Raw genomic sequence first — 25,239 nt, 5'->3', positions numbered from 1 at the left:
TTGATTACATGCTTATGCCGGCGATCCAAGCTGGTATGATTGGGGAGGTGCGTCATTTAGCCCGGGGTATTTCTGACCATTCCCCCATATGGATGCAATTGAAGGTTGTCCCTGGGGCAGAGGGGAGAGTAGCACCCATTAGCTCCTGGTATATACGTAACCCTAAGATCCGCACGGAACTGGTCAAGTCCACTGATCACTACTTTAATGATAATGTGGGGTCGGTGTCATCGGCCGTCTCCCTATGGGAGGCTTACAAAGTGGTGATCAGGGGGCAGGCCTTGTCCCTTATCTCCCATACTAAGAGGTGCGAGAGAGCAGAGGTGGTTCGCTTGGAAACTGACATAGCTGAACTGGAGGAGGACTTGGAGCGGGGAGTTACTGATGAGAAATTGCACGTTCTCAGCCTCAAACAATCAGATTATAGAGCGCTGGTCACGGAAGCCGCTAAAGGGATGAGTAGAGAGCAGCAAGGACGATTGTATAATGTGGGGGATAAGGCCGGAAAGTTGATTGCTTGGTTGGACAAGAAGGAGAGAGCGAGCAGGGTGGTGCCCGTTGTGGAGAGAATGGATGGAATGCGTGTGACTGACCCGGTGGAGATCGTTGACTGCTTCGCGGATTATTTCCGCGGGGTATACTCTCCGGTTTCTGTGCGTTCGGAGGAGGATTCTCATCTGTTGCTTAGAGACATTGCATTGCCAACCCAATCGGAGGCTGATGCAGTATTGATGGAGGCGAAGTTGTCGTCAGATGAGATCGCTCTGGCCATTCGCTCGATCGCATCGGGTAAGGCTGTGGGTCCTAATGGTCTTCCCATCGAACTATATAAGTTGCGTCCCGATAAGATAGCGCCGTATCTTCGGGACATGTTTTTCGCGGCACATGCGGTGGGCTTCCTCCCCCCTGACCAACGCCTCGCCAACATAGTTGTGATACACAAAGAGGGGAAGCCGCGAGATCGCTGCACCTCCTATAGGCCCATTTCGCTGTTGAACGCAGAGCCCAAAATTCTGGCGAAGGTATTGGCTAATCGACTGGTTCGGGTCGTGGGCGACTTGATTCATCAGGATCAGTCCGGTTTCATACCCCATCGGAATACCGCTCTGAATTTGAGGCAGTTGCATGGCGTGCTTGCTAGAGCGAACTTTATACGTGAGCCGGCCATCTTGGCATCATTAGATGCTACTATGGCGTTCGACACTTTGGAGTGGCCGTATATTTGGGCCGTGTTGGCGAAATTTGGGTTCGGCCCTGAGTTTATTGGTTGGGTAAAATTACTATATGCTGGCCCATTGGCTCAAGTGGTGGTGAATGGTAGGGTGTCGGCTCCCTTCGCACTGGGGAGAGGTACGCGGCAGGGATGTCCGTTGTCACCCCTTCTCTTTGCACTTTCTTTGGAGCCTCTCGCCGCCTGGTTGCGTTGGGAGCCGTCGCTGCGAGGCATCAGATGGACGCCGGAGTTTGAAGACCGTGTCTCCCTTTACGCGGATGACATCCTTTTGTATCTCACCTCTCCCCGACAGTCGCTTATTGTATTGGTGGACGTACTGAATTCCTTTGGTCGCAACTCTGGCCTAATCATCAACTGGGCCAAGTCGTGTGTTTACGTCCTCTCGGGCGAGGCCCCCCTCCTGCCACGGGATTGCCCCATCCAGATTGCTACACTGGGGTTCAAATATTTGGGAATCTTTAACTCTCTGGATCCCGCGGTCCGCTATGAGCGAAACCTTCTCCCTCCCCTCCAGCGATTGAAGGCCGACGTCGCGAGGTGGCGACGACTTCCGCTTTCGCCGCTCGCAGGGTGGCATTGTTTAAAATGATGTCGCTACCTCGCTTCTTGTATGCTTTGCAAAATACTCTAGATGTCGTGCCAGCCCGTTATTTCCGTGAGGTGGAGGGTCTTCAGCTCCAACTGTTTTGGGACGGGCGGCCGCGGATCGCTCTCGCTAAGTTGACGCTCCCTTGGTACGATGGGGGGGTCGCCCTCCCCGATATTAAACGATACTATTGGGCGTCTCAGCTGGCGGCGGTGAACCACGGGATATACGGTCCTGCCTTGAATCCGGCCTTCGAGATGGATAAATTTCTGCTCCCGGGTGGGGATTATAATAGGGCGCTGTACTCGGTGACCCCGGATACGCGGTTGACAGGACCCACGCAGGTGCTGCGATGGGGTGGAGGGATCGCTTGACTCGGGCGACGCCGTTGTATGCCTCCGGGCGGTTGGGCTGTCTGTGGAGATCGAAAGGCTTTGAGAAATGGGATATGATTGGTATATGTAAGGTGGGTGATCTTTGGGCGAAGGGGTCTTTCAAAACGTTTGACATGCTTAAAACTGAATACAAATTAAATGATAAAGAGTACTTCCGGTATGCGCAAGTATACCATGCGCTGTGTTCGGTTTTTCCGGACACTGCTGCTATACCCGAGTATTCCCCATTGGAGGATAGAGTGTTGGATGGCTACGTGCCCGACAGCACTATTTCCCTGATTTATAAGAAACTCATTAATGATCGTGTGGGCTTGCTTCTCCGTTTGCGGGAGGCATGGACGGGCGATGGCTTGGAACTGGACGATGAGGACTGGGTATCGGCGGTGGCATCCCCAAAAGAGGTGGCGATCCCGGCCCGCTTACGATTCGTACAGCTGAAGATTCTTCATAGAGTGTATGTTACGGGGCCCGGTTTGCTGCGTATGGGCTACTCGGGGGATGGACTGTGTAAGCGTGGATGTGGCCTGCCGGGTACCTTTCTTCATATCTTATGGGAGTGTTCGGAGGTTGTGCGATTTTGGAACGGTATCCACACCGTAATGGAAGAGGTCACGCACGTTGCTCTGTTGCCAGAGGCTAGGAGGTGTTTGTTGAATGTCTGGGAACCGAATGATCATAATGCTGCACAGACGCTGTGGGTGACTTTGGGGTACATGGTGGCTAAGCGTAACATTGCACAGTTGTGGGGTTCCCCGAGGCCGCCCACGATCGAGGTATGGAAGGAGAATATGGACGGGTGTATGTTTAGGGAAAAGACGGTGTATGTGGCGAGAGGCAAGCCAGGGAAATGGACTAAGGTATGGGGTCCATGGAATTTATATCGTGGACGTATCTGCACCCCGTCTCTGCCATTAGAGGTCGATATCGCTTTGTCCCCCTAGCTACGCATTCTGCAGGATTGTGTGAGGTGTGTTCCATGCTTTGTCTTCCCGTTGCCCCCCACTACCGCTTCCAGACAAGAACTGCTATGGACACTGTACGTAGTTCCCCGTCCTGGGAAGAGCACGCTGCTATTTCGGACTCTCAGTGCCTTGAGTGTGTTTTGTATTTAATAGAAAATGAAACTGTTTTTTCCGATTGCTCCTGGCCTATGGCCACGGCCTGCTATATGTGCTCACGGACGGCCGGGAGCTTTGCCTCTGGTTCGTTTGAATGTGTGGCGTTGCATTGCGGGCCCTCGGGCTCTATAGCGGCCGGCCTTGGTCGTTGTAGGCCCTTGTCTGTATTTTATTGTGTACTAACGGTTTCTAATAAAAAAAAAAAAAAAAATTATCTTAGTCCAAATTGGTATGACCTTATGATTGAATGAGGGCCAGCATTTTGTATGAAGATGTCATTGTAATGGTTGGACAGTTTCAAAGTTATTATAATGTTGGCTATGTCCTCCTGGTCGTATAGTTTGAATGTTGACCATTGCACATTATTTTAGGCCGTGCTGGTGCTGTGAGTGCTGGTTGCTCCTCTAGTGTACTCCTTGAATTAAAGGTTATGTCGGTGGTATTCAAGAGTTCACTCTCCAGTGAACTGGCTTTAGCTGTTAAAAATGATGAAAAATCATCGCAGCTCAATTCAGATTTATTAGTTAGAAGTGAGGATTTGGCCCGCTTGTTCGATTGATCTTTTAGCAATTCAAATAGCTTTCTTGGACTGTTCTTTGCGTTATCCAGTTAACTTCTCAAAAAATTCTCTTTTTGAATTAAGAACGCTTTTATTGTATGCTTTCCTGGTCTTCCTTAACTGTGTTAGATGGTGGGAAGATGGATGTTGTCTCCAATTCAATTCAGAAAGTCTGAGAATCCGCCTTTCTTCATTCAGAGAACCGTTGAACCATGGATTTGTATCCCTAATCTGTATTCTTCTAAGTTTTAGCAAAGCTAAATTATCAATTCATTTTGACATCATAAGATTGTAATGCTCCGTAAGATCACTGATGTTTTCCATTTCAGAAGGCGGTATAAATTCAATCTCGCACCACGCTGACAGACTCTCCATGTTCAGGACTTTATTGTCTCTAATCCACTGCTTGAATTTGACAAATTGTGACACTGTTTTCTTCTTTCTGTAAGATATTCGGAAATTGATGATGCAGTGATCTGACCAGTCATAAGGTACAAATGAAATTGATTCCACCACGTTTTCTTTAGAGATGATACAATCTAAAATTGAGCAGTTACAGTGAGTTGGGAGGGCACACGCTTGCCTTAGATCATGAACAGCTAGGAATTCTTTAAGAATATTGATCTGATTGTCCTTGAGGTCATTCCAATGCAGCTTGAAGTCTCCAAGAAAAATGTCAATAGAGTGAGGATCAGAATTTGCTGTAGTGACTTTCATTAGCTGGTCTATGAAGTTTATGTTTTTCCCTGGGGGGTGGCAGAACGTGTGTAATTTGTAGAGTTGATTGTTCAAAGATCTTAATGAGAGCATGAGGTATTCACAAAATTCCATGGGGTCTGTGAGCCCTTTGGAGATGACTATGTCCGATCTGTGGATACAAGCCACCCCTCCACCCGTATTGTTTAGCCTGTCTAATCTTACAATGTTGTACTTTGGGGGCACAATTAAGTCAAGGCTCGGTGAAGAGGATTCAGTGAGCCACGAATCTGTTAGAATAGCCACGTATATGTTATGGTTCAATTTTAGGTCTGCAATGTCAGCCGCATGTTTTACTGCTGAAAGGCAATTAAGTCAAAGGCAAGAAATCGATTTAAGAGGGTTGTCTCGGTTAGTGTCCTGCCACACTGGGATTCTCTTTAATTCTTTCAGGTTACTGGGGTTTAGCTTCCTGCCATTTGATTGAGTTGTTCTGTTAACATTAATTAGGACAACTTTAATTTTCTGATCAATTATATTGGCGGTGAAAGTGGGTGATGTCTCATTGGATAGTAGTAATGCCAGTGTTTCAATGTCCGTCAGGTATCTCAGGAACTTACGAGGATCATAAATCCTGTTAGACAAAGGCAGGGGGGTCGAATAATGATGATTAATGAGGAGTGTGTTAACTGAATTTTTTATGTGGATAGTTTTGGAGAGATAGCTTTCTGAGAGAGTTAAAACATTCTTCATGTTCTTAGTGGCATTTTGTAAATCCATAGCTAACCTATCTGTCTGGGCAATGAGATTTTCTAACTCCTTATTCAAAGGAGGCGATAGATGAGGATTGTGTAGTGTGATCTCTGTACTGTGGAACAGTAAGCTGGCTGTTTCACGATCAACAGGCTTGTGGATAAATGTAAATGTGTGTAAATGTGTATGTGCTTATATAGCGCCAAATCACCCCTGGGGGTATCTCCGCGCTGTACTCATACCGCTGTAGGAACCCTTCCTGGCTATCCGTGTGAAGTGTCCACTCCTGGGCACCCCCATGGTGAAGCCAGGCATCCCAGCGCTGTTGGGGCCGTTGTGGAGACTAAGCAAGCTATTGCCCAGAGTTGCAGCGTGGGACCCATGATTAGAATAGGCACTGATGCGAGAATATCAGGTCTGAGGAATTTATAGCCTGAGACCCTGCCGCGTCGGGAATCGAACCCTGGTCCCAGACCAGTGCTCTGCATCGAGGTCTGCCACTCTAACCATTGAGCCACACTTCTCCACTGTCTGTCGTTTTATCTGTCGTTTTATTTTAGACTGAAGGGCTAGCCCTGAATTATTAGGGGTATTGCTCTTTATCCTCCTAAGGTTCTGGTCGATGGATGCTTCATCCCCAAGATCAGCTGTTTGAACAGTTGTAAGGGTGTTTGAAGAATGGACGGCACTCTAGAATATGCTGGGTTTGATTTTGGAATATTAGTACTAACTGTTTTGTGAATGCCCAGTAACGGATTCATGGCTATGTGGCCTGGCCTTGAGTTGTGACTTGTACTGGGGGTAGATGGGTGCTTCCAAGGTTGCTGACTCTCCTGATCACTAGTACTTGGGGTTTGTGTATGATAACTATCCTGATTAGTACTCCATTCACTTATAACCAGAGCACTCCGAGGAGAGTGGGTGATAGTGTTTGGCGTGTTGCCCTGGCGATGGTTTACCCGAGTTATGTTATGAAAATGATCTTTTAAGCTGGAATAATAATCATCAAATACTTCCAGATCTTTGTTGGCCTCTTGCACGAGCACCGTGCCATTTTTGTAGAATGATATATTCAGTGTAGCCCTAGTATTTTTAGATGGTGTTATAAGCAACTTAGTGCTGTTTGGGATGTTTTTTGACTCCTTAACGTATAGCAGGTTAAAGATCGCAGTGCACCATTTGGCCGGAGATCTGGTGAAGAAAATTAAGACGTTAATGATTACACCTTTTTTAGAATTAAAGGAGGGATCTGAGATGAGTGTTTCAGGGTTCTTCCTGAGCTGGTTGTATTTAAAGGTTTTGGTTGCATCCCTAGAGAGCTTGGAAGTGTATGATATAGAGTGAGAGTTGCTTGTTACAGGTAACAGATTTGACCCTATCATTGTGTATTTAGAATGTACTATTGCTGCTTAGACGTTACCTCCAACACCTTGACTGAGACTAATGTTCAAGGCCGAATAATAGGGCGTAAAAACTACCTTGGGTGTGCAGCGGTTGATGCTATTATCTCAGACGTTAATCACTGTCCTTAGCATAAAGTATGGCAGCCCTTAAATAAGTATCAAATCATGACCGACTATTTACATTGAACAAACCTCCTTATTTTACTCGAGAATTGTACTCATATGTGTTCCTATTTTGTTTATAGATTTGAATCATAAATCCCTAGTGACACCATTCATTTTAGTTTATTTAATCTAATTATATAATTCAATCAACTAGTGACGCTCTTCATAAATTCTTTATGTAATTATTTATGTGTCTGATTAATTATACTGGATCATCCTAACTATCTTCGAAGCCCTAAAACATCATCTATTTTTATCCAAGGTTTGGATAAAATGTTTCCTTTGTCTGTTTCATTTGCTTCCTGTCCTCTTTCATTTTCTCTTCTCCTACCTCCCTTAAACCTAGTCCTTTTTCGATTTCTCTCACCCAACCTCACAATAATCTTCGTCCTCTTTCTGTGTCTATTGCAAGGTGGGGCAATTACAATCATACCTGTTGACTGGTCATTCTTCTTGTTTCAATTGTCTTGTTGGTGAAAATGAAAAGTCTCCCCTAGAGCAAGCCCCACAAAAAAGTCTATGGTAGCGATCAAGACCGAGGATCCTAAATCATCCAACAACCACCAACGTACCGATCCTCCGGTTCACAAGCCCTACCTTGGGCGGACCCGCCAACATAGCCACACGGACAGAGTGGTGACTCCTGCCCTCCTGATATGACCTCGGTGCCGTGCACCGCTGCGCCTCTTCTGGTCCTTCTTCCCGTACTTTTTCAGCCCGCACCCGAGCAACGGCAACCACATTTATCAAAGCGAGAAGAGTCAAATGAGCACCTTCTCTCCATCAAGTTTTGTGTGTTGGGAGCGGGGGGAGGAACGATACAATCTCCCCAGTACCCGCTGCGAACCAATGCTTAGGATCTCAGCGATGAGAATTTCCCTTTTATATACACCTTTCATTTTTTTTTTATTTCACCAAGAACCAGCCCCTTGCCCAGGGCAGACCTTGACTCCAGGCTGGCTCCTCCTCTCCCACTCTTCTCCTTGTCGACTCGATTCAAGTCTAGCCTATCCGGACCGTCCCCGCAAACTCCTCGAAGCCAAGAACGGTGAGTAGAGTTTTACAGGTCCTCCTTGTTGCTATGGGAGCATGTGTGAGCGAATCTCGCAGGGAGTTTCACCAAAAGCAATCCCCAGCCTGGGAGCTCGTTCCTCAAGCTCCTCTCCAACTTGCCTCCAACCTGTGAAATATGGATCCCAAAGATGACCAAGATGGCGATCTTGGTCATCTTTGGGATCCATATTTCACAGGTAATGGTGAAATATTTCCCATAATTTGCAGTTCTCTGTGAAATATGGATTTAAATACTATATGCAGATGAGTAGAGTGGAATAAGCTTATTACCATTGTTGAGTGTGGGAGAGGAGCCAGGATTTATGGGAGATGAAGCCTCTACACATCTGCATTTATGTTTTATTCCATGATATTACTTAATGTGTGCTTATTTTAACAATTTACATTTTAGAACATTTCATCATAAATGTATATCATTTTTAACACTAATAAATACTCTTTACATTTAAAAGTCGAAATACCTTATTTATTGCAACATTATATTTATTTCCCGTGGTGTTATATTTCAAGCCCCTGAATGCATTAGTTTCTATGGGAGTGTGTTGCAGTACCTGCGAGTGGCCATCTGTTGTGCTAGGCCTACCTCAATGCTAGGCTGCAGTATATTCACACCTTGTTTTAAGACTGTAGTTGCTTTGGAAGTGTAGTCTGTAATAGCAATAGCCTTACTCTTTTATGGGTGTGTGTTTTTATTTACATGTCCCTCCATAAACTTTGCTCTATGCTTCCCCAAACTCCTCCTATTTTCAAGTAATTATTTCCCATTTTTCTACAACTCCCCCTGGTCAAGTCCTCACTTATACGTAAATCATAGCCTTACATGTGCAGAGATCTTCGCCGCCCTGAAGGATATCCCTGCATATGATACTAGCATTTTGAAGTACGTGAGTAGTACTACTTCACATACTTCAAAATGCAGTTTGTGAATATCGCCTTAGTAGTATCCCTCCCTAAAGCCTATAGATGTGTCTTTTAGGGGGCTCAGCATTTCACCCCTGGGTTATGCCCTTTAACAGAGCAGCACATTTACCCATTCAAACACAGCGGTTCTAGAATTATAAAATTAATTTAACCAAAAACCTATATTATTTATAAGAGCAAACGTTAGACATAGTAGCTGCACTGGCACAGCATCTCAACCAGTGTTTGGGCAAAATTTGGTTGAAAAATATCAGGACACGGAAATATCATGAATTAAATATCGGGACACACTAATATCATGATGCACAAATATAGTTGACAAGAATGTCATTGTTTGAGGTAAGTAATATAGTTGTAAATAATATTGATGCTTTTAATATAGTTTTCACTAATATAGTGGTTACAAATATCGTATTTTAATATGTTTTCATTGATATGAAAATGTTATGTGTTACTATCGTTAGGCCTCATTAATGTTTAATTCACAGTCTCATGATTACAGAATTGAAATATTTTCAATATCAATTACTCGTTTAATTTCAACAGCTACCAACCATTGACAAAGGCAATAACCCTGGCTGGTTTTAGGTGTATGTAGTTGTTGTGATATATATCTGGATGCAATAACAGAAAACTCAGAGAGGATCCAAAATACCATTGGGGAGCACACAGAAAATTAGTTCACATGTTTAAGCCATGCTCATAATTATATAGGCCGTGCCCCATATATATACACCTTACTTATTTCATCCCACTTAAAGCCCTTCATAAACCATATGGCCAAAAGTCAAGCGGTTTGAGAATGTCATCAGAACCCAGAGGTTTTGTAGTGCTTAAGGCAACTGAGTAGATACTTGTGCACACTGCACCTACCTATGTCATCATCCTTAAGTTGTTGTTAGCATACCTAGAAAATGACCCAAAGAACACAGGCACCTTTTGCCTCAGGGACATCGGCTTGTGGCACTACCCACCTGGTCAATGTTTTGAGTAACCCACCTGTGACTCCTGGAGGAGAATCACTTCTAAGGCTGAATGGTGCTCACCTGCTCTGCTGCACAGGCGCACGTTCGCACAGAATGTTGCTGAATCCTGGTGGCCCTCGAAAGCCTTCATAATCGCTGTCTTGAATCTCCTGATCACCCATCTGCAAGGCCACCTAATAAAAAAAGAAAACGAGTCGCACACGCGGTCCAGTGCTCTACTGATCTCTGCCTGCAGCAGGTGAGGGGGAGTCAGGGGAACAAGGAGACAGAAAACAAAAGGTGGGTTTAATCACATGCATGTGTTTATTTGTGAAATATGAATTTGATTTATTGAACACTGAAAGGGATGGGGCTAAGATTAAGAGAAGGGAGGCAGACCCTGGGCTGAATTTCTGAAGTGACTGGCGCTGGGTCACAAAGCCACCTCTAGAACAAGGCTGCTCCTGGGTTGATAGAGCTGAACAGAGCCTGCCTTCTTAGACTGTATGAGCCCAAGCTCCTGGGGTACAGAACCTATGCCCTATATCCTATAGGGCTGCATGGCTGACAGGGTTGGAACACGGCTATTGAGCCAGTCACTGCGAAAGCTGGACACACACATGGAACCAGTATTGTTTTAACAATTTTTGGGGCAGGACATATTTGGAGGTCTCTGTTCATAATTTTACTGCTAATCGAAGCCTTCATGATGTCAAACAAACTTTCAGAAAGGGATTCTCACAAAAAACTTTAAAATGTGTCTTTCCAAACCCCACAAAAATCCTTGTGCTGCTTCCACAGGAATACTGGGCCAGTCACCCCGAGGCCTGCATGACTCAGGGATGGGATACATTCAGGCGCTCCTACAGTGGGATTTTTTAGGGGACTTGGGGACTTCACGCACAGCCTCATGCTTTGAAACTCACATCGCTCTGATCATTAGCCACGTTTTTTTTCAAAAAGTCGAATATGGATTTGCAGGCAGTGCACCGCCATCCCCAGTCAGCACTCAGCGGGTTTGTACCGTCTTTCCTCCTCCATTCCTTCAGACTTCCAGCAGACTCTTCAGCACCGGAGCCAATCAGTGTCTGGGGCAAAATGAAATAATAATAAAAGTGCATAAGAGTTCATTCTACAGACCCAGGACTGGGGGTGGGGCGTTGCTTGCAGTGCCCACTAGGCCAACCAGTCTACAGGAAAACTGAGAGATTTCCCTGCAGGAGGATGCTGCTACTGAAAGCCCTTTAGGCCTGGGGTAGAGTCAGTCACATGACACTAGGGTGCCTCTCAAACGATGTGCAAGCATGAGAATTCAGGTATATGTTGTCCTGGGGGCTCAAAAATTCTGGGTTTTTGGGACAGTCTCAGTTCTGTCAGGTTGGTGTCAATCAGAGGCCTCCAGGACTGGGAACAAATCAGCTGTATGTCATGCCAGTAGCTTTAATAGGCTGGTAGGAGAGGGAAGAATAAGTGGCATTCTGGGGCTGTTTTTTGGAGACTAGCTGGGGTGCGATAGTAGAGTTAGTCACAAGTTAGATTGGTAATTCTGAAAACCTGGCAAAGCCAATTGAAACCCATGCCAGGCAGAACTTCTACACGGCTAGTAGAGTTGGAGAAAAGAGGGAAATATTGTGATGGAAATATCTAATAAACTCTTCAAGACTGTATTTTCACTATCACAAAATAAATCTGGAGATGTTTTATTCCATAGAGTATGTGGCCTAGCAGCTTCGCAGCAGGGCTGACTTGTCTGCGTAAGGTTGGTCTCTTTTATAAATGGCGTAAGTAAAATAAAAGGGAATAGAAATGCTGCCATGAGGTTGGTTGTCGCTATAAGCAGTGTTGCTTCACAGGCCTACGTCAAACTGATAAATTTCTGAAATGGAAAATTCCACTACAACGACTCCTGGGTAGTTGCATTCCATTTGGCGAAATGCCAAGGCTTGGAAAACCATGTCCACAAAATACAAATGTGCGAGAACATGCCCCTTTTTGCTCAGTCCCCCCATGTTTTGAGGGCTGATCATCCTGGTACTTGAACTAGCACAACCTTAGCTCTGTGTAGTAAGGCACTGCTGCTCACTCTCGAGTGTATGTGCTCTGACATATTAAACATGGCCAAGTTAGAAAGTAAAAACTTTGACCAGACTGTCCCGATTGGCTCCATCACAATCAGCCTGAAACTGCGCCTAGGTCCCAGGCAACCGGGAACAGTGATTTCTGATGAAAACTTTACTGTTTTGGGGTGCTTTTCTGTCCTAAAATATTTTAACATTCATATCTCCTGCCCCCAAAACAGGATTTTAGTGGTTTTGGTTTATTTTTTTAATTATTATTTTTCATAATTCTTAGAAATTGGCTGTGAGATTATTTTGGTTGTGCTGTGTTTAGACTTCTTAACTCTATTAGTGTTGCAAAATGCTTGCACAATTTTCAAAATTAAGCCTGTTTTTTCTGTGCCACAGCTAAAATGGTGGGGGACAGTTTTAAATAATTGAAGCTGTTTTTTTTATCTTACAGGATTTTGGGACTTATTACTTAGGAATGACTCACATCCTCCTTAAATAATAACCAATTTTCTTACTAAATGATTTCCATAGACAAACCATTTTCATGAAAAATAACTAAGTACAGGGAAACATGAAACAGGACATAGGGTGAAATCCCAGGTTAGGTATATAAAAAAAAAGCCAAATCATATTGTAATCAATTGAATAATAAGTACTGTAACAACAATTAGGCAAAAATAAATAAAAGACAGGGCTCCTATGTAAGTGTACCATTGCTGCAGTGTGTTTTCTGTGTCGACTACTTTGGCGACCAGACAGGGATGTTTCAGTGAAAAGGTAAGAAAATTTAAACAATTAAACAGATGAAGGAGGTGCAAAGTGAAGTTGAAAGGAGCAACACCACACTCCATGAGTAGGAATCCCCTACAATACAACAAGAAACATGCAGCTAAGAAACCATGGGTAAAGGAAATATTAAAGATGGACAGGGAACAGTAAAAATGGTTTTGTTTAGCTCCACTTTAGTTTGAATCAATAGTTTACTGCAATCCTGAATAGAATGTTAATTATTTCGAAGGCTCCCGGGATTATGCTATTTATTTTTTTACATTTCCATCTGTAGTCATCCATATTTATTTTTTGCTAATCTTATCTGTATTTATCCATCTTTATTTTGGGTTTTGTGAAAAATTAAACTGAAATTAGTATATTTCCACATTTATTTAACCAATAAAGCTGCACTCATGCTTAAATGCCTATCAGGTTTCAATGCTATGAACACCAGCAGAAGATAGATCAATGCACTTACAAGAAAATATGCTAATTTCAGTATCAGCCTTGTGCATATCTACTGCTGTTTAAGCCTATTTTCTAAAAATCCTTTCTTTTTAACCCCCTTACGTATCAATCCACACAGATATTGATCTGGTACTCAAGGCAGACAGTATTTAGAATAACTCAAAAAGCAACCCCATTTCTGAATTTATCCATATTTAAAAGGAATACAGATATGAAAATAAATGTTTTTCTGTCTCTAATTATCTGTAAAAACCACTAAAAATGGAAAACAGGGAGCCTTAATTATTACATATAGAATTATAGAGGGTAACAGCGAATAACCTGTTGTCCTGAGTGATAACAAATAGACAACAAGAGCAAAGGTACTTGTTTTTTTTTTGCGTCATAACATTTAATCTCTTTTTAGTTTTACACATTTTCAATTTGAAAATATATTTTTCATTTTTGTCAAAATTAAGTACAATTTAATGATCAAGAAGTACCCATTCCGTACCTTTGCCAACAAGAAGCCTGCCACAAGCTTTAAGGACTCATTTCAGGGTCCTCTGATATTTGATGTATTTGTCCACCATAAGACCAACTGGCAGTTGACAGGCCATGTTGCAAATTTCAAAGTTGCACTAAATGTGGGAGAAAACCTTCCACTTGCTAGGAGAATGACAGACATAAAATCTAAAATCTGCAATCCCCAGATTCCAGGATATTGAGTAACAACTTTTTAGAAGTTGGTGGGTGGACAAGAGGGGCAGAGCTAGAATAAAAAGAGAAAAAAGTGTGCTTGGACTGTAAATTAAATGCCTGTTCGGTCATATTATGGAAACTACACAGGAGAAAATCTGGGTAAATTGCCTAATAGTTTGTCTTGCTATGATATTAAGACGTTCCTATATTCCTTAAAAAATTTTTTTTTAAAAAGAATAAAGTGAGTTTATGACCGGAGCTGCAACCCCCCTCCACCCTGCAGCACATTGAGAGGTGACCCTCACGGGTGAGTAGCACGCTTTAAAAACCCTGATTGAATGATTGTGTACTTCGTTTGTGAGTGACGGCACAATCCAAGAGTCACTAGGGCAGGGGCCTGAGAGGGTTAATAGGAAGTTGCTTTTTTTTTTAACACAGTTGAATTTAACAGAAAATTATACTTCTCAGTTTACATTAAAGCTCATATGGCAATTGGGTTGCCTGCAGTTAGGCCCCCTGACATTTTAGAAGTAACGCAGAGAAAGCATACATTAAAACATCAATCTAAACTATCATGTGCAGCAGCTCGTCATGCCCCCGAGTAGGACTATAGTGGGGCAAATGGGTAACAGAGCAGAATGCTGCTCTGCAGCACATGTTAAAATGCTATGTAATGTTACATTGATTTGTCATGTGTGGCAGGGCGTTCCTGGTAATACATACATGTTACATACAAGTCAGGCCTGATTGTATGCCAGCATAAGAGCATTACTTTACTGTGTGTGTTTGTGTGTGTGTTTGTGTGTGTCAGGCTTACGGCCTAGAAAATAGTTTTTTGGAATGGTAATGTTAACAGTGTGTGCAAGGTCACATTTATTTTCATAGCCGATGCCGAAGCACTGCTATCTGGCTGCGGACCCAACAGCTTTCTGAGGTATGCGGGGATACTTGAGTGGCTTGTTATAGTAATAGTTATAGCATTATAATAACCATTCAGTCAATGCAATAACCTGATGATATATGTGTAAATATTAGGCAGGGACTAGACTGCTCTAATGAAGAGAGCAGGAGTGTTCAATGTTTGAAGTATTTCTCATATGTACCTTTTTTCGTAACATGACTACTGAGATTATCATTATAATTACCGCCATTCTGATACATAAACGTTTTGTAGGAATTGTGCAGAATAAATAACCGTTTATGTGAAATCTGAACAACTGTGCGTTTCTACTGTCTCCAGGTGCCAGAAAGGGGATCCATACCTATATACAATGCTTCCCTGTAGATAAGAGTTACTCTCAGGGCTGTCTCACTCCTAACATTTCATATCTATACGAGAGTAACTTGTTGTGGTGAAACACGAGGGACACCTATCCATTCTCCTATTCTCTGAAGAGCATATGCTGTGTCTCATTCCTCCACCTGGGTCTGCCCCCGAGAAGTGGGGTTCGCAACAGATTTGCTTGTATAGTTGTCCATTTTCATCCTCATACACTTGCAGCACTGTAGGAGTTCAAGAACATTCACACTCAAGTGTTGAGGATTCTGTCTTAATGAGCTGTGTGGATGTGGTTAATGTGCTGATTTTAAGCATATAGTTTTGGTATGCGTGTTATAATCGTCCGTGTTTAGAATGGTTCGCTGCCGCCAATTCCGGTACTGCTACCAAGAGGAGTGTGTTGCGCTTATGATTGTGATGGTGCTGCCTAAACCCGGATGAAGTTTGCTCTGCCAGTGTCAGATTCCAGATGCTTGAAGCCTCAGCCACTGTGACCTTGGTTTCCTACAGCGCTGTGAGGTAAGCCAGCATGATAGGAGGATCACTAGCGTGTATCATTATTTTGTATCAATTAAAATAATCTGACATATAGCTAAAAACAACCCAAGTACCAACAGAAAAAAAAATGTCAAGGAGATAATCTTTTTTTGAAACACTTACCTCAGCAGCAGCATTCTGCCAGAGCTCCATGCAGAAATCTTCTTTCATGCATAATGAGGCTGTCTCGTCACTCTGGCACCAGTATTGAGGGCCTTGCTGACATAGCTTAGGGATCTCCAGATCAACCAGCTCCAGACCAGTCCCCGCTGCACCAAAGCACAGACAAGAAGGATACTAAGTGAACCACAAATGGGGTTTGGAAATAAACAGGTAAATATTAAAACCATACTCAAATTTCATTGGCCCCAGAAAAGAAAGCTCAATAAGCCCTGTTAGGGTTCTAAACAAAATGTTGACTTATTATATATGATTACATCTAACATTTGATCTGTGAGGCACCTCCAAGAGACCTAATAGTTAGGCCTCATCTACATAGTTCTGACCAAAATTTCCAAAGAAAAAAAAATGTCCATTTCCGAATTTATTGAAGAAGTTATGTGATGGATGGTCAAAAAGGGATCAATCTTTAATGAGATCCAAAAATGCAGTTTCTTATTCAACATGTTTTGGCTCACAATTTATAGAACACATGCTCACCTTTAGCTTACCAAATTTGCCATCTGGCCTGTTTACTCTGAATATGACTAGATTTCTGTTTTAGTTATTTATGACATGCATGCTGTAGGGATGAAAGCCTCCGATGACCTGTGCCTCTGTGCTAACCTTGCATTTTTTCCTTTTGCCCATGAAGGTTCCTATGTCTTTTTGCTTTTTGACAACAGTCCCTGAAGCATTGGGACTCCCTGAAATTCAATTGGCATTCCTAAAGAACACACATTTGGTTCACTTTGAGTCAGGAGATTCCTTATTGGTCTCCCTGTCTTGTAGTCTCAAGGACTAAGGGTCAGATTACGAGTTTGGCGGTCCTACAGTGGACAGTCAAGGCACCGTCCGCTGTAGGACCGCCAAAGCTGTGGTGTGACCGCCTGCCAGATTAGGAGTTAAATCATGGTCTGGCAGGGGTGCACATAGATACTTCACCAATTATAGCAGCTATGCCAGGGGAACAGCCATTCTCATCCACAAAAGGGTCCACTTTAGTCTTGGCGCTGTTGTGCAGGATGCCGAGGGTAGATACATCATTGTCACGGGATCTCTGGTGGGTTACAGTGCTGCCCTGGTGTTCGTGTATGCCCCGAACATGAACTCCCCCGATATCTTTCACAATTTTAATGCCCAGCTGGCGAAGTTAGAGCCACAGTTACTATTAGTGGGAGGGGACTTTAACTTGCTACTGAACCCTAGGCTGGACAGCACTTCTGTGTCTCCTGACACTAAACCACAGTCACATTTGGGGTTAATGCCCAAAAATATCCTTGATCCAGGAATTAAGATACTTCCCTTGGGCTTCTTTTATCATCCTCCTCCTGAATTAATGAAACCAACCTACCACCGGCTTACGCCCAGCCAAATTTTTAACATTCCCACACACAACCGTTTTAGTGCACTTACCTCCCTAGAGGATCTAGATTGACTACCCCCAACAACAATAACAAGAACAACGAGTCAGGCCGGGAATCCTGACATAAGCTCATCTATTTCCTCACATAGGGGCTTACCTGAGCCCGAGATCGAACCAGCAGTTAAATCTAATTGTCCACTGGGGCAAATACAGAATGGTGTAACGCGGTTGATTAGTCCTGTCTTTCGCTATATTAGGGAGGATAACAATCCTCTATCTCGAATAGAGGAAGAAGACATAAAAATTACATATTGGAATATATGGGGCCTACACTCTAAACTGCATAATGACATGTTTCTTGATTTTGTTAAGAATACGGACATACTCTGTCTCCAAGAGACCTGGTTGAAAAAAGCTATCAATATTAATGGCTTCAAAACATTTCACACACCAGCCACTCCTTCAATCCATGGAAGGGCTAAGGGAGGCCTATGTATATATGTCTCCAATTTAATAATAGTGAAAAAATTTGTATTTGAGCCACTTAACCCCTATTATCAAATCCTCACTCTTACTATGGATAGGAACAACACTATAACATTTGTGAATTTTTATAATAACATCCCTAAAGAGAACGAACCTGAAGTCATCGATCAACTCAGACATATGGTATACAAGATCCAGATGACTAATCCAGGTAATACTCAAATCATCTGGGGAGGGGATTTTAATATTAATTTGTGTTCAAACAATAATAACTATATATGCGGCATGAATGATGAGGAAAATTGCAACTTAACTCACTTCCCACATAATATCCTTGGGAGTGCCCTGAACGAGACTATACTCATGCTGAATTTGAGTTTCACGAATGAATTAGCAAATCCACAAATTGCCTTTTCACCGACCTATAATGGGAATGGGACAGGTTCGGTGATAGACTTTATTCTGGCATCAAATAACCTCGGTAACAGGGTAAAGCACTTTTCCACCCACAAGATAGCCATAAGCGATCACTTTCCACAAACTATAACAATTAAGAAGAAACATTCCATTCCCAATAAAAAGTATAAAAAGAATAAATTACATTATACCCATCCAAATCTCATTATGGATAAGATGAATGGGTACTCATTGAAATGGGAATTAGTTGATCCAGACACTATTACACATTCTGTAGTGGCTAAAGCCCTACCGCATATCCTCTCCTCTTTGAATGAGAACTCTGCGCCCTCGTTAATTCTTGAAAGTTTTAATCATATCACGGCAATCATAAAAAGTTCCTTATCCGTTGAGAGGAAAAATGGTGATCCTCAAAAACCAAGATGGTTTGATAGCAATTGTACGAATGCCCACCGTATATTATAAAAAGCAATATACAACAGGGATGGAGCTGGTTTAGGAGTGCAACAGGCAAGGAAATTATATAACCAAGCACTCACAACTAGGAAAAAGTCAATAAAAAAATCCCTGTGGGAAGATTTACACAGGGCTAGTAACCAGAATGACAGCAAGGCATTCTGGAGAGTAATCAGGTCCCCATTTCTTCTCTCCGATGATTCTCCTTCTATAGAGATAGCAATAGATGAGGCGCAATGGGTGAGTCATTACACAAAAATTTTTGGCCTTCAAGAGCCAATAGACACGACAGCCCTCTCACCATCAGCAGTATACGTACATAACATCTCTTTCCCCATAGAGATATCTTTCACACTTGATGAGGTTTTAAAAGCACTAAAAGAAAGTAAAGGTTCTAAGGCCCCAGGACCTGATGGGGTTCCCGTAGATATATATAAATATAATACTGATCTATGGGCCCCAATTCTGACTCGCGTCCTTAACGCAACCTCTTCACAAGGCCTTATTAACACCTGGTCAGAATCCATCATGGTCCCTATTTTTAAAAAGGGCAACAGACAGGATCCTTCTTGCTACAGACCAATTTCCCTCCTAGATTCACTAGGTAAAGTAGCAGGAAGGATTCTTCTCACAAGGTTACAATCTTGGGCCACAGAAAAGAACGTATTGTCCGACCTACAGTTCGGCTTTAGGGAAGGTCTGGGGACAATAGACCAGGGGCTCAACCTGGCGATCCTGATGGGCAAATACACGAGAGCGAAAAGAGGGAAAATTTATTTAGCAGTTGTCGATCTCTCTTCGGCCTTCGACTGCGTTTCCCATGGGAAACTATGGCATACACTAAAAGAAATGCAAGTAGAAGACTCACTAATTGATTTTCTGAAGGCCCTATATAGTAACGCCACAGCGCAAGTCCGATTTGGCAGAGCTGGTGAATGCACTTCTTCATTTAAAGTTCTTAGAGGGGTAAGACAGGGGTGCGTCTTGGCTCCATTTCTCTTTACATTATATACTAATGGCCTTGAGAAGGCCCTATTAGAAGGAAGCCAGGACGTTCCCCAGGTCCAACAAGATCAGGCCCTAAGACGCATACCAGCATTGTTATACGCGGACGATGCTGTCATTTTAGCCAGGACCCCTTTAGCCCTCCAACAGGCGTTGGACTCGTATAACAATTATATGCAAGACATTGACTTAAAAATCAATGCTTCAAAAACCTTCGTGATGAAATGTGGGAAAGGCAGCAAAAAGAGTAAAGATGTCTATTTAAATGGAAGCAGATTGGCTACTACATCCACCTACTCATATCTAGGAATCCTAATAGATGACAAGGGCCTATGGGGCCAAGCAATTGCAACAAGAAAACTTCTTTTTGTTAGAGCCACAACCGCCCTTGTTAATTTTGCCCAAAAATTAGGAAGAAGACCGCCCCTGGAACTGATAAAAATATACAAAGTAAAATGTACAAGTGTAGCAACATATGGGGCAGGGATATGGGGCCATCGGAATGTTTCCGAATTGCAAAAAGTGGAAAATGCTTTCCTTAGATACCTATTGGCGGTTCCGGCTTCCACGTCCACCTACGTTTGCCATGCTGAGCTGGGAGTTTTATATATCACGGATATTATAAAAATCCAACCCCCGATTCTCTGGCATCGAATTTGGAAGTCTGAGTCAAACCGCCTTAATCAGGCAGTCCTTCTCGACACCCTTAAATTGGACCATTGTCTCGATATAAAATGGATCAAATATGTGAAGGACTTTATGACAGACATTGGCAACCCTGAATATTTTAATAATCCTCCTTCTATGTTACCTATCTCAAGGAAAGATTTTAAGAAACGTTGTATGTATCACATGGAGAGCCTGAGATTTACGAGTGAAGCCACAAAACCATCTGTTTACCAAAATCTCATGATATCATCTTCATTTGGTATGCAATCGTACCTATACAAATCCGATAGAAGATACGATAGATTTGTTCTCACTCGCTTTCGATTGAACATTTTTCATAGGCTGGTGACATTTCCAACTATTAATAATTGGTCAAATGAACTACCACTCTGCCCATGTGATTCTGTCTCCACGCAATCAACTATTCACGTAATTTTATTCTGTAAATTTTATGAAGATTTGAGAAGGAAATGGATAAAACCAATACTCAAAATTTGGGGTATCCGCCAATGCCGCCCAGCATTTCTGGCCCTTCAATGTCTCGACAATGATTGCGTAAATTACAATATCATTGTTTTTTTAAAAAGTTTGATCAAATGTCGAAATAATATTGATGCAGGATCATTGTGACAAGGACAAAAGTAGAACGTCACACAAACAAAACCAAATGTTGCTTTGGATTATCCCCCTAAGCACCATAATAATGCAGTAGGGGGCGCCTGTTTCTTTCTTTTGTTCTAAAGTTGTAATCTAACCTTATTGCCCAAGGAAAATTAATGCTAAGTATGGGACTAATTTTATGTATTTTTATCATCGTCGTTGCCCACTCATCATTTTAATTCTCTAACAACTAAAATGATATGTCGTCCTTTTGTATTTACTTGCTGCTATACTCTGTATTAATATTAATTAGAGCCTTGTAAATGAGTTTATGTCGGCATATGGTGTGTAAATATATATTTTTCTTAAACTACCTGTTTTTAAATGTTTAAGACGTTCTGTTAAATTGTACATGCTTTTATGGATAGAAATTAACTTTCCGAATAAAGCTTATTCTGATTCTGATTCACAGTCACATCGGGCCCTCTTAGAATTCTGTGAACAGTTTTCGCTTTTATATATTTGACGTGAGTGCAATCCCACCCTTACAGATTACACACATTATTACGGCCAGCACAACACCTGGACTAGAATTCATTTTTGGCTACTTTCCCCTGACGTTGCAGGCTGGTTTCGTATGCTTGAGACTCTCCCTCTGACATATTCCGACCACTCCCCGGTAGAGCTCCACTTGAAAGTTCCTCGCCTCGAGGGATTTGAACGGCAATGGCGCTTCCCGTGCTGCGCTCTACGCGACAACCTTTTTAAGGCGGAAATACGCGAAGCCATTGAGGACTACTTTGCGATTAACACTGGCTCAGGGGACTCCTGGGCTATCCTATGGGAAGGTTTTTATTGAAGAAGTTTTGTGATGGATGGTCAAAAGGGATCAAACTTTAATGAGATCCAAAAATGTAGTTTCTTATTCAACATGTTTTGGCTCACACTTTATAGAACACATGCTCACCTTTAGCTTACCAAATTTGCCATCTGGCCTGTTTACTCTATATATGACTAGATTTATTTTTTAGTTTTTTTATGACATGCATGTTTTAGGGATGAAAGCCTCCGATGACCTGTGCCTCTGTACTAACCGTGCATTTTTTCTTTTGCCCATGAAGGTTCCTATGTCTTTTTGCTTTTGGACAACAGTCCCTAAAGCATTGGGACTCCCTGAAATGCAATTAGCATTCCTAAAGAATACACATTTGGTTCACTTTGAGTCAGGAGATTCTTCATTGGTCTCCCTGTCTTGTAGTCTCAAGGACTAAGGGCCAGATTACGAGTTTGGCAGTCCTACAGTGGACCGTGCAATGGACCGTCTGCAGTAGGACCGCCAAAGCCGTGGTGTGACCGCCTGCCAGATTAGGATTTAAATCATGGTCTGGCAAGTGGTCCTGCGGCATCATGCAGACTGATACTGACTGATACTGACTGCAGATTCCTGCACGGTGTGGCATATATGACACACCATGCAGGAAGGGGGGCGCAAATCCAGGGAGTGACTACATCTTCCGGCTGGTGAAAGAAAGCCAGCCCAGCGGGATCCTTGATCCCAGTAATGCCGGTGGTCTTGTGGCGATCCGACCGACAGTTGTAATACTGCAGCCGGTCCCGCAGTGTGGTGGCCAATGGTCCACTGTACACATAATCTGACCCACAGTCTCTCTTTGGCCTAGTCTGTGCAAGACCTGGCGAGAGGCTTAGGAAAAACAGGGTCCCTTATGTTTATTTAGATTAAGAGTATATGTTTAGCAATTTTCATTGTGATTGTCCCAACGTGTGGGCATGGTCCATGCTTTGCAAATACTATGATTCCACCCATCACTCAGGTTGCCCGTATCTATTCGCAAACAAGAATTTTTCTAGAAATAATGATTGCAAGATAGAGTACGGACACTGCCCACAGATGACAATCTCATCTCCTACATCTTTCTGCTATGGTTCTTTTTTTCCATGGCTTTGTGGAGATAATACTCAAGCAACAGTTGCAACCTGACGGAGAGTAGGAGATAGAATGCCTTATGCATAGCTGTCCAGCATCCTGCACAGGGTGACCAGATTTTCATCACAAAAACCGGGACAGACATTGACGTGCACTGCCCTGACCATATATATATATATATATGTATTCTGCATCAGATGTTTATGCATACAAACACACCACCTGAGGAGGCTCATTCAGCCCTCAATAGATCCTTTTGTGCTGCATGACTGAGGCTAGGCAGCCCTGTTGCAAACAGAGGTCTGGTGTGAATGTGACCCTTCACAGCACTGCGATAAATGCGAGTGCTCAACCGACCCTCTCTTAAAACAGGGACATGTATTAATTTTCGCAAAAAGTGTTTGGATGCAGGGATAGTCCTTGAAAAGAACTGTCTGTGCTAATCCGTGACATCTGCTCACCCTAATGCTGCAGTGAAGAGTCTTGCTCTACAGAGACTCATACATGACAAAAGACTCATTTCAGGCAGGAGACTCCCAATGTGTTAAGCCAAACATGGCTTAATTTTAGGTGTCTCCCATCTAAAATCTCCTCTGCTTCAATTTAAGTCAATGGGGAAAATCAATTCCCCCATTTCATCCCCTTACCCGCTTCAAAATGTTGGCATGTACGGAGAATGCCAAGACTAGCACTCACTAACACGCCTGCCCAGCTCCACCGAGATGATGACATAGAGTGAACTGTGGAGCTGTGGAATGTGAAGGGACCAATGATGCCATCATGGCGAACTACTAATGAAGAGTGTGTGAATGAGAACTGCAGTGCAATGCGGACCATGTGTGTGAGAATCCCTTGGGGCCTACATTTACAGTCACTACACCATTTCTGTTTTGTAGGATTCAAGATTTTATGTTTGAGACCACCTCTCGTATAAGGACCACAACCAAGAGAGCAGGTGTTTTTCAGAACTGAACAAGCAGCCAAAATACTCCCTCTGTTAATGTAACAAGTGCCAGAGATGCCACATGGTATAGACGGTGCTCCGCAAGTCCGGCACTCATCTACAACTCACAAGCTGAACTATGAGCCTTCCCCAACCTCTATAAAGCTGAGTGAAACAAGCCTGCAAGGGGGAGTGAGACACCTTCCACTATCTCGGGATCTAGATCATGCAATGCCCTGCAACCCACTTCGACCTTAAAGTGGGAAGGATGCTGGGGGCACTGACTTGGTCTGTCGATTTCAGAAAACTCTCACGGTCTCCATGTTAGGACAAATCTCTATAGCTAAAATTGTGTTTTTGCCACTCTGCCTATACGTACTACAGAATGTAATGTGCCGGGACCTACCTTCCACATTAGCACAGTCGGATAAGATGCTGGAGACATTGGTGTGGGTGAGAAAATGGATACACTGAAGCTTCCTTGGGCTACCAGATCTCCTCTTATACTATGCAGCTACACAACTACAATATGTGGCGCAATGGCTCGATCAGGACCCGACTTAGGAAAAAACTCTGCTGCCGAGCACACATGAACCGCATACCCTACTAGACGTAATCATGATGGGGAAATTCGGAACTCCCTCGCATACTTACTGAAACAGGCAGCTGTGTGTGGCATAGGGTGATGGCTGTGATCCTGGGAAGAGCATCTTACATATAAGCTCAGTGCAGGATTAAACCTTGTGGAGGTCCCTAGGTTGTCGAAATTTCAGGGCCCCCTCGCAAATTATCTCCTAGTACCAAATGCACCAAATTTTTTACAAACTGTCAGCTGCCAGAAGATGAGCATTTAAGAGAGAAACTGTTATGTGAATCTGATGTCTCTGGTTTATGTACTTTAAGTTGGTAATGGAGACATTACTTTAATACAGTATTTTCTCTATAAAGTCTTTAATGGAAAGTTTTCATTTCTTTGAGTTGACAATGTTTTTTCTATCTTTGGAAACAATATTTAAGAAAGTTTGATTTTAATTTTCTTTCAAGATCAAATTAATATTATTTTAATCAGTTGCTGTGGGGCCCCTGAAAGGAGTGGGGCCCATAAACCGGTGCCTGCTTTACCTAGTTGGTAATCCGAAACTGCTGAAGGTATGCCCCTATGGGCCCTGAGGCTGTTCTCCACGCTCCTATAAGATATGTCCTTTGTGAGATGGAGGGAGCGAGGCTACATGAACAGAGTGCATCTCTATCTTAACAAGCAGTTCCTCTCCTTTGAGAAGGGTCAAAACCGGTTTGGGGAGGGCTCGGGACAATTCCTGCATATAGTAACCTGGCTTATACAGTGAGGGCTCTGGACCTCATTCCTGGAGGAGCCACAGGATCATGCCGTGATGACACAGCTGGTAGGTTTGGAAGGCTTCAGGAAACTCACTACACACCTGCAGGTGGCCCTGCTCGCAGATAAAGGGGGGAGACATTTGCCAAGGACAGGGGCGGACTGGGAACTCAAACAGCCCTG

At 43.1% G+C, this 25,239-nt stretch overlaps 1 protein-coding gene across 1 annotated transcript in view; it reads right to left on the bottom strand.

Moving 5' to 3' along the window:
* Nucleotides 1-25,239, bottom strand: part of LOC146784279 (uncharacterized) — a 203,977-nt gene that overhangs the window by 146,437 nt on the left and 32,301 nt on the right. Inside the window, exons 5-7 of the mRNA XM_085635303.1 lie at nt 15,798-15,943; nt 10,796-10,957; nt 9,951-10,119 (exon numbers count right to left, since the gene is read on the bottom strand). Coding sequence (XP_085491429.1) covers nt 9,951-10,119; nt 10,796-10,957; nt 15,798-15,943 — 477 coding nt within the window. The remainder of the gene's footprint in view (nt 1-9,950; nt 10,120-10,795; nt 10,958-15,797; nt 15,944-25,239) is intronic.

This window comes from Triturus cristatus, chromosome 11 (assembly GCF_964204655.1).
Source record: "Triturus cristatus chromosome 11, aTriCri1.1, whole genome shotgun sequence".
NCBI lineage: Eukaryota > Metazoa > Chordata > Amphibia > Caudata > Salamandridae > Triturus > Triturus cristatus.
The sequence above is the reverse complement of the archived record's forward strand: the minus strand, read 5'-3'. Positions and strand labels throughout refer to the sequence as shown.